This window comes from Bison bison, unplaced genomic scaffold (assembly GCF_000754665.1).
Source record: "Bison bison bison isolate TAMUID 2011002044 unplaced genomic scaffold, Bison_UMD1.0 scf7180017864192, whole genome shotgun sequence".
In the NCBI taxonomy this organism is placed as follows: Eukaryota; Metazoa; Chordata; class Mammalia; order Artiodactyla; family Bovidae; genus Bison; species Bison bison.
In genome coordinates this window covers 4758319-4768458 of record NW_011494764.1, presented here as the reverse complement: position 1 = coordinate 4768458, position 10140 = coordinate 4758319, and the positions used below count along the sequence as shown (strand labels likewise).

The window sequence follows — 10140 nt, the reverse complement described above, 5'->3', positions numbered from 1 at the left end:
TCCCCGCGCTGTCTGGACCCCTCCTTTGGTTGTGCAGAAGCTTTCTAGTTAGATGCAGTCCCGCAGGTTTATTTTTGCATTTGCTGTTTGTGCTTTAGACATCATATATCTAACATTGCTAAGACCCATATCATGAAGCTTTTGCCCTCTGTTTTCTTCTAAGAGTTGTGTGGTTTCCCATCTCACATCTTTTTTAATCCATTTCAAGGTAGCTTTTATTAGTGGTTTACGATAGGGTCTAATTTCTTTTGCATGTGACTGTCCAGTTTTCCCCGTTGAGTGTTTTTAGCTCCCTTGGCAAATATTAGTTGCCTCGATATAAAGGGCTTTGTTTCTGGCCTCTGCCTCCTGCTTACATCTGTGCTTCTGTTTTGACACCGGTGCCACACTGCTTTGATTACTACAGCTTTTAGCACAGCTTTAATCAGGAGGTGCGGTGCCTCCTGCTCTGTTCTTTCTCAGGATTGCTTTGGCTATTTCAAGTCCTTTGTGGTGCCGTACAAAACTCTAGGGTGGTTTTTTCTGTTGTATGAAAAATGCCATTGGAACTTTGGTTAGGACTGCACTGGATCTGTGGAGAAGGCAGTGGCACCCCACTCCAGTACTCTTGCCTGGAAAATCCATGGACAGAGGAGCCTGGTGGGCTGCAGTCCATGGGGTCGCTAGGAGTCAGACATGACTGAGCAACTTCACTTTCACTTTTCACTTTCATGCATTGGAGAAGGAAATAGCAACCCACTCCAGTGTTCTTGCCTGGAGAATCCCAGGGACGGAGGAGCCTGGTGGGCTGCCATCTCTGGGGTCGCAGAGTCGGACACGACTGAAGCGACTTAGCAGCAGCAACAGCACTGGATCTGTAGATTGGTGTGGGTGGCACAGACGTTGTAACCATATTTTTCTGATTTAATGAGCTTGGTGTGTGTTTCAGTGTTTTGTGTCTTCTTCAGTTCCTTTCATCAGTGTCTTATGATTTAATTTATTTCTAAATATTTTATTATTTTCTATTATAAATAGGATTATTTATTTTTTATGTAGTTGTTAGTGTATAAAAACACAACTGTTTTTTGTACATTGATTTTGTATCCTGCATTTGCACTGAATCTCGTTCATTAGTTCTAACAGTTTTTGGTGGAAAAGCCAGACTCTTATCCCTGATTCTTGTCCTTGCCATTGAACAGAGTCCTGTCCTGTGTTTCTGAAAGTAAACGTCAGGACCATATAGTCTTTCATTCTCGTCTTTTGTTAAGTATGGGTTCTATTCTCGTTCTTTAGGTGATAGTGAATTGACCTCCCTGAATTTGCTGTTTTTTCCTAATGTTGGGCAAAGTGATATATTTTCAGAACATTCAGAGTAAATCATATTTTAGATGTATTGAAAGAGTTCTTTCTTTAATTTTTCTGTTGTGGGGCCCTTTGAAGCCCCTTTTTGGTAGACACTGCCTTCTGTCCACATCGCTGGCCAGCCTCTGCCTCCTCTGGCCAGGCTCACCTCAATCTTTGCTCTGCCATTCCCCTGCCTCTGGGCTTTACCTGCTACTCAAAGAGGTCTGCCCCCACCCCACCCCCATTCCTGCTTTATTTATTGTTCTAACACCTCTTATCTCCTTCTGACTTCATAGTACTTGCTTACCTATTGTCCTCTGTGGTCTTTGTAGAGTGGAACCCTGACAGGGCACTGCAGTCTCAGGGCCCGGCACAGGGGGGCGCCAGGAGTTAGTCTGTGTGTGACCCCAGGGCCTACCCAACTTAGGAGGAGTCTTGTCTCGAAAGACCCATTGTACGTTAAAAATGCATCTGATCTACTGAACAGTGTAAAGTGTGGAATCTTTCATGAGGCTTATGGAAAGTTGTACTAAGGTGGAAAGCTAAAGGATTTCCTGGTTCCAGAAGAGCTCGTCTGCCCTGTGGACATGTGGGTGACCATGAGGAGGAGCTGTGGCTCACTGCCCAGGAAAGATCAAAATGCAAAATTCAAAGCACAGCTTCTCCTGAAGGCATGCCGCTTTCCACTGTTGTAAAAGTCTAGCCATCATAAGTCAGAGACTACCTGTAGCTCATGGACAGATGCCTGTGTTCACTCTCCATGGGGAAGTCTAGGGACATCAGACCCACAAGGAGGGTTTCTTGAAGGCAGTGGCAAGTCTTGGCCTGGCCCCCAGCAGTGGAGCACTGAGAGCAGCCGCCAGATCTGATGTCTGCACAGCAACAGGGTCTCTTATGAGGAAGGGCTCAGCGACAGCACAGCTGAACTAGAGGGTCAGGGTTCAGGGAACTTTGTGAATTCCTCCTCAAATCAGAGGCAGCTTTTGTCATGGGCTGGTGTGCTCTGCTGCCGGCCTCTGACCTGGTTCACTTCCCTTCTTTGGGCTCAGTTCTTCTCCTGCGGACCCCCTGCTGCCCTCAGTAGAGGGGCACATTCCATCGCTTGGCCTCAGTTCAGCCTGGCTCACTGGTCTTGGAAGTCTTGAATTTCATCTTTGATCACCCTGGCTAGGGCCCCACCAGCCCTGCCACCAGCCTGAAGGGTGGGGTTTCACCAGAGCAGAATTTCCAACACAGTCTCCTGTTTCCTTTCTTTTGATCAGCCCAAGCTGGTGTGACCACTGTGTCAGGAGGTGGCCAGGCTCCCTGCCGTAATTCCTTTACATGACCTCCCTTTTATGGAAGGGTTTGTTTGCTTAGCCTTTAACAGGTTGGCAGTTTTTCGTCAGCAGCTGGATGTAGAGAACGTGGTGGCTTCCCAGCTTGCCCAGTGGTAAAGAATCTGCCTGCCCATGCAGGAGACACAAGAGGTGCGGGTTTGACCCCTGGGTCGGGAAGATCCCTTGGAGGAGGAAATGGCACGCCACTCCGGTATTCTTGCCTGGAGATCCCATAGACAGAGGAGCCTGGTGGGCTACAGCTCATGGGGCCACAGAGAGTTGGACGTGACTGAGCACGCAGCGGCACACACCTGAGAGAGGAAAAGGCATAGCTTTTGCTGCTGCGTGCGGGCTGTGGACAGGGCGGCGTCTGTCGGGGAAGGTTCCACACGTGGGAGAAGAGGATGCCATTGGGTGTGGCGCTGGATCTTCCCTCATATCCACGACCAGTGAGAGCTCCCAAAACCCAGCTTGTGGCCGGAAGGGGGCTAGCAGCACACAGCAGGGTGGGTCCTGGCTCTGCCGGGCTGGGTCCCCCTCACCCCCCGCCTCACCTGCCCGAGCTGCCTCCTGTGGAGCGGCTGCCACAGGGACCGCCTGTTGGCACTTCTGCAGGCCTCCGGGCCAGCCCCCGTGTTGCTCATTTGGAGTCGGCACCCCCACCTTCATTGAGGCTCATCTTCGTGATTGGGCCTTTCCAAGCATCTTGCCCACTTCTATAACTGGGCTGTTTTTAGAGCAGAGCCTATAGCCAGTTCTGTGAGAGGATCGCTGTGACGGAGGAGCACTTCCATGAAACCTTCTCCCAGCCAGGCCGGCAGGTGTGTTCTGTGGGTAGGGTGCCGCAGAAAGGAGGATGTTCTCAGACAGGTGGATGAATGTCATTCCAGACACAAATAGTAACCGGGACCTTCCCGAGGACTCGCCCAGACTGCCTGTTATCTTCAAAGCTGTTTACTGAGCATTCGAGTGCAGTGAGAGGTTTGGGGTCCCTTGGGGTTGAAATGCCCAGCTTCTCATCGCCTAGGGACCAGGGTTCTTCATGAGGCAGTGCTGTTCCCACTTCCTCACACTCCCCATGGCCTGGCGACTGTCACCTGGATGCCAGAGAGGTGACCTGCTCAAGTGCGCCCACCCGGGAGTCTCAAGGCCCTGGGAGCATGGAGGTTACTGTTCAGTTGACCAAGCCACGGCCCACGCTCTCCGTCTGGCTCAGACTGGTGCTTGGCCGAGGGTGATGGCCACTCAGGTCTCCTCTGACTTCCGTGGGACACATCAGGTCCCCCTCTGCTTTCGGTGGCCTTTCCCTCCCTGTTTCCTCGAGCACCTCACCTCTTGCCGTGGCAGCTCCACCTTCAGTGCCATCTGTCTTACTTGTGGCATTCATGGGATCCCATGGTGGTGTTACCCGCCTTTGCTAAATAACACCGAGGGTTCCAGGCTCTCACACCCAGACAACTGCCGTGTTGGCCAGGCCACAGGGGCCTCCCGTTCCGCACTGGCTCCATCCTTGCACTTAAGGAGTTTGATCCCAGCTCGGACTTTCTGCTAGCAGGAGACACACTTCCTGGGAGCTAAGGAACCTTGTTTATCTTTCTCATCTCATTCCTCTTTCCCAGTCATGGCTTGCTTCCTCCTCTGGGAAAGTTATGCCCAGGGCATTCTCAAGGAAAAGTGGATCTGTGTGGATCCTGTGTTCTAACTTCTTGACTGATGCACAGAGTTTGCCCAAAAATGGAGAGACTTGTGGTCTCTCTCAAGTTCTGACCCGAGTGCCTACAAGCGGCCTTGGTGGGAACTGCGTCAATGCATGAGGTCACAAGAGCAGTCAGGCTATGACTGCCCTCCACGGTGGGAGCGCGCTGGGCCTCAGGGCCACCCCAGACTAATGCTGCTCCTCAGCATTAGTGGGCTTGGGAACGATGGGCCTCGCTGTGGAAACAAAGTCTTCAAGGCCCCACCCAGAAATTAAAAGTCCAACCTCGAGGTGGAGTCAAAATTTGTTTTCAAGTCTGAGGAATAAAGCGATGGGTCTGTGGTCCCAGATGCCCCTCCCTGGGAACTGCCCTCACCGTCCCAGGCCCCTGTGGGGGGAGTCGGGGGGCCTGTTTGCTCCCTGCTCGTCTGTGCATGGGTCCCTGGGAGCTGCTGGCCTGGAGGAGGCTGCTGGGCAGGTTGTTCAGGCTCATGGCATCCTGGGGACCATCCTGGGAGCCGGCTCCATGTCCACGGGGACCCAGGGTGACCTTGTCCAGAGTTTGGAGGTGAGCAACTCGTGGGGAAGGGCCCGAGGGAGGCGTGAGCAAGTGCAGTGGGTAAACCCACTGACGTGCTGCCCATTCGCTGTCTGCGCGTCTCTCTGAGCTCATCACCCTTCCATCTTAAAAGAGAACCTTCCTCCTTTTTATCTTTTCTTGTCTTTGACCTCAAGCTAGGCCGCTGCTCAAGGGTTTTCAGGCACCCTGACTGTGACCGCCGCGCCTCACACCTCTGCCCTGGTGTCTCAAGGGGACTCAGGCCCTTTGCTCCTCAGTGTCCCTCTCGTGTGGCCTTAATAAAGGCTCAGGAGCCTGGCAGATAAGACTGCTCGTGGCTTTGGCCAGGGGGAGGGCTGCTCAGAGATTATGGGAAGGTGTTTCCTCCTCTCTGTTCAGAGGGCTTATGCAAATGCCGAATCTGTTCTGTCAGCTTTCAGTGCCAGCATGGCTGACGGCTGTCCTCCTCCCAGCTGTCCCAGCGCACGCAGGTTTCCTCCCGTGTGGCCCCAGCTTCCTGTGGGCGGGTGGCCTGTGGGAAGAGCCCAGTGTGCCTGCCGTCCTGCGTCCCCATGTAGTTGCTGTTGCGGCTGCCTGGTTTCCCAGGTCTCTTTCCGCTCTCCTTGGTGTTGTCGGAGAGCAGGATAGCCCAGGCAGTAGCTGCATGTCGGGCGCCAACTCGGCCCCATGCTCTGTCCCTGTTCCCCAAAGCCTGACAGCGCAGGCCTGCCTGGTGCCCCTGCCCTTCCCCAGTAGTCTAGGGACAGCTTCCCCAGTCAGTATTGTGAATGAACTCTCTTGATTGTTCATCCAGTCCTTCTTCCCAAAACATCTGTCTTTAAAATGATTGTTTATAGTTTGTATCCAGGTGTGAAACCACTTCTCCCTGGTTTTGAGACCCCAGTCGGGGGAGGCGATTTGGGGCCCAGCTGGCTCATTCACATCCCACTTTGGTCTGCAAAGTGCCCTCCCTGTCCCACAGGTGTTCCACCTGCATGATTTTCTGTATCCAGGTACCACCTACACTATTGATTCATATTTTAAGATATTTCCCAGGAATTCCATGGTAGCCCAGTGGTTAAGAGTCCATGCTGTCACCACCGAGCACCCACGTTCAGTCCCTGGCTAGGGAACTAAGACCCCACAAATTGCGTGCTGTGGTCAAAAAACCTTCATGGGATTAAAAAAAAAACTTCCACCTTTTAAACTTAAATACATTTTTAAAGGAAATTTTACACCCTTAACATGTAACACACCAGGTAATTTGTCATGGTGAGTCACTGTAGAAACGAAGTAAGAAATAAAAATAGTTTTCTTCATACTAATTAAAATCAGGAGCCCGGTTTCCCACATTTTGGGGAACACGGGCGGACTTGGAGAATGGGTTCCCGAGTGTCCTGGGCTCGTTGTCGAGCTAAAGGAAAGTGGCATGGGCCTTCAGCTCAGTCAATGCAAGGCCAGCTCTGGCCCGTCCATGACACTAGCCGGAGATGTGGAGCTCAAGGGATGCTTCCAGGTCTGGTTCTGGCGCTCATAAGATAGCCAGACCATCTTACTGCAGCCAGAGTGAGGAAGCCTTGCCTTTCAGAGGTTGGGGGGCTGCGCGGCCACCTGTCTGGCCATGGGTGCTGTGTTCTGCGAGGGGAGAGGGTCCAGCGTTCTTTTGCTTCCCTGTTGCTGACGCACAGCCCTTAGTACTCACACGGCTCCAGTGTGAATCACACACGCCTTCGGTGCCCAGCTGTTTCTCTCTCCCTGTATTGGAAGAGCCACAGGTTGACAGAGCTGGGCCATTTTGATGACTCATGAAAATACCAGTGACCAAGGTGTTTCCTTTGCTGTTGTCTTTTCAGAATGAGAACAGCACAGGAAGTGTAAAGGTGAAAGCAGCCTGGGATGGCCTGGGACTGGCACAAGTCAGCACGCGGGTTTCACTTCCTTCCTGGACTCACTTCCAGGAGGACACGCTTGGAGCCAGCGGGGCAGTGGCTCAGCATGTGGAGGCCGAGTTACAGGGTTTTATGCCTTCGTTCAGTGTCCTTAGGGTGGTTTTAAATGCTGGATGTTGTTCCTGGTGGGGGCTCTTAGCAGATAGTTGGCATGGCATTGGTGGATAGACTAATTGAAAAGTTCTGAAGATATCAGCAGGCGGTGATTGTTTTATGTTGTGTGAATAAAACTGATGTTTTGCTAGCACTCATGGAAAGTGGGAATAAGTGTCAGGACCCTGTTCATATGTCCGACACAGTTCTGATCCAGAGCCCCACGGGTCAGGCAGGGCTGACAGTGCTGCTACAGTTGTTCTCTAGGTAGATGGGCAGGACACTCCAGAAGCCTCTGAGAATTAGCATGTCTGGAATTGTCATGATGTGGTGGTCCTGTGTGCAGATCAGATTCTGGAATAAGAAAAGACAGATGAATGGGGGAGCACAGCCCCTCTGAAGAAGAATCTGTGCCTGGAGATGGCATCACCCACACCTTCTGGAGGGAAAGCAGGTTCCCTGCCTGTGGGCGGGAAAGTGCCAGGCTCACAATATCCACACACACCCCCACCCTGGCCCGCACAGAGCGCGGCAGCCAGCACACCACACTGCAGGGGCAGGAGAGGGGTTAAAGAAGAAAGACAGTGCCTCTCAGTCAGCTAGAAGCCAGCCTGGCTCAGGTGGAGAGGGCTCTGTGAGCCTGAACGAAGCTGATAACACTTGGAACAGGTGTCAGCAGCGCCAGTGAGCGGAAGCCGGTAGCCTGGGAAAATACCTGACAGCAGGGAGTTCCCATCGTCATACCCCAGGAGCTTCCTGGAAGACTGGCCAAGCACAGGCATGGCCGAACCCCCAAGTGGCCTCCCGGAAGCGCTCTGTGTGCAGAGCTCTCAGGAGTCAGATGTGCTCCTCTCTGGACACGGTGGTGCTCCTGGTGACACGGGACCCCAGTGTCCCCAGGCAGGGAGTGTGGGGCAAGCACCACGCTGAGCCCAGTGTGAAATGCTTTCACTTCCAGGGAAAATATTTGATAACTTAGCAAGAACCTGTTAAAAGGTTGCCTCTTGCGGCCCCCTGATTCCACATCTTAAAAATTTACCCTCAAAAAGACAAGGCATTCATAAAGACTTAATAGAAAGGGTGACTTTATTGTTTGTGTTTTAAAACACAGAAATAGCTAACGGTAGAGAAGCGTCCAGGTTATGTGACACCTGACGGTGAAGCACTGCTGTCCGTGGCCAGGCAGGTCCACTCCAGGTGGGGCTGTCTCCGAGCAGCCCTGGCTGTACCTGCAGGGTCCTTGGTGGAGAATGAACACAGGCAGAGGGGACACTCGGACACGCTAGGAACGGCTGTGCCAAGAGAGCCGGATGACGGGGGTTATTGCCCTGCTTCACTTTCTGTGATTTTTATCTGATCGATGTGTCACGAGGCCAGCAGGTACCTTGGTATTGAACTGCTGTTGGTCTGGGACCCTGTGCTCTGGGTGTTGCCATGCCGACCTGCCGCCCGGCCCCCACCCCTGTTCATGCGCTCAGGACTCAGCTGATCCCACTCTCCTGTCAGGCTCGGCTGTGAGCGTTTCCGACTGGTGGTGACCTGTGGTGGGGGCAGGTTGTTCTGACACTGTTGACTTGCCCTGCCTGGGAACAAAGGAAGTATCCAGGGCTGAGGTTTATATTTACAGAGTTTCTAACTCACTTGAAAACCAGGATTTCTTCAGTCACGTTAGCATCCTAAGTGCTGACGGTGCTGCCATCGTGCGCCTGTCTCTAGGGCGCACACGCACGGGCCCCTTCCTCCCGCCCTGCCCAGCGTCTGTGCTGTGGGCAGGGTGGAGATCTGAGGGGCACTGCTGGGTGGCCAGCTCCCCCGTGGCCCTGTGAGACAGTGCTCGTGGAGAGAGCCCCTCGTGTCCGGTTCCGGGGCGGTCTCCCGTCGACAGCGCCTGCTGCCTTGCGTGTGGCATCCCTGGAGTGAGCCCGTAGGTCCTGGTCTCTCCCCCCACACAGTTTCTTTCACCAAATGGCAGAGTTGTCTGGTGGGAGGTGGCCCCAGACCTATTAACCCCTCTGTGATTTCAGCCGTCAAGCTGAGCCGCCAAAGAAGGAGACTGCGTCCACAGGACCCCAGGTGAAGAGAGCCGACGAGTGGAAGGACCCCTGGCGCCGGTCCAAGTCTCCGAAGAAGAAACTCGGGGTGTCAGTCTCCCCTAGCCGCGCTCGACGGCGTCGAAAAACATCAGCCTCGTCGGCCTCTGCTTCCAATTCCTCCAGGTAAGGGAGGTCAGCAGGACTGAGTGTGTGTCTTCTCAGCAAGGCCGGGTTCTGGAGCATCGCCAGCTAACAGGACTGACACTTAGCACTAAGGCGAGGCCTCCATGAACCCCAGAATAAACGGTGAGGTGAGCCAGGGTGCAGGCAGCCCAGAGCGGAGCACAGGCCTGGGCAAGGGTCAGCGAGGGAAGAGGCACTGCTGGCGGAAGAGCCAAGAGCAGCCTGACCCGGTGTCCAGTCAGTTCACCCATCTCCTGCGAGCTCAGGTCGGCAGCTCTGAGGTGTGTGTGTGCACCAGGTCTGCACAAACGAGGACGCTGTGGGCGGTGAGAGTGGGGGCACTCCCTGAAGAGGGAGGAGGCTGGAGGTGTCTGTGGACTCAGCATTTCCACTACCTGCCCTGGTGGACACGCAGATACACACGTGTGTATCTGCCTGGGTCAGACTCGCTCATCAGCACTCACGGGGACATGTCCTGGCTCTGTGTCCGAGGGCCTGGGAGCTGTGTCACTCTTCACAGTGAGCATACCTAGCACCTAGATCTTGGTTTCTGAGCACCTCTCCCACGAGAAGGGGGCTGGACCGCAGAGTGTCCACAAGGTGCCCCTAGGTGGTGTGTCTGCATGAGCGGGGGTGCGTCTTTGTGAGAGGGGTCATGTCTGTGGGAGCGGGGGCGCGTCTGTGTGAGGGGGGGCATGTCTGTGGGAGCGGGGGCGCGTCTGTGTGAGAGGGCGCATGTCTGTGTGAGCGGGGGCACGTCTGCGCTAGCAGGGCAGGGGAAGACGCCTCACCTCTGCTCTCCCCGGGCCAGGTCCTCCTCACGGTCGTCGTCCTATTCCGGCTCCGGCTCGTCCCGCTCCCGGTCCCGCTCCTCGTCCTACAGCTCCTACTCCAGCCGGTCCTCCAGGCACAGCTCATTCTCAGGCAGCCGGTCCAGGTGAGCTGTGGGGAGAAGTGTGGAACCCAGCTGAGGAACCTGGGGGTT

At 54.2% G+C, this 10140-nt stretch overlaps 1 protein-coding gene across 1 annotated transcript in view; it reads left to right on the top strand.

Moving 5' to 3' along the window:
* The window catches only part of ZC3H18 (zinc finger CCCH-type containing 18), a 43197-nt gene that overhangs the window by 25814 nt on the left and 7243 nt on the right, over positions 1-10140 (top strand). Inside the window, exons 10-15 of the mRNA XM_010843999.1 lie at positions 3385-3463; positions 5371-5445; positions 5541-5672; positions 6751-6813; positions 8953-9155; positions 9967-10092. Of these exons, the coding sequence (XP_010842301.1) occupies positions 3385-3463; positions 5371-5445; positions 5541-5672; positions 6751-6813; positions 8953-9155; positions 9967-10092 (678 nt within the window). The remainder of the gene's footprint in view (positions 1-3384; positions 3464-5370; positions 5446-5540; positions 5673-6750; positions 6814-8952; positions 9156-9966; positions 10093-10140) is intronic.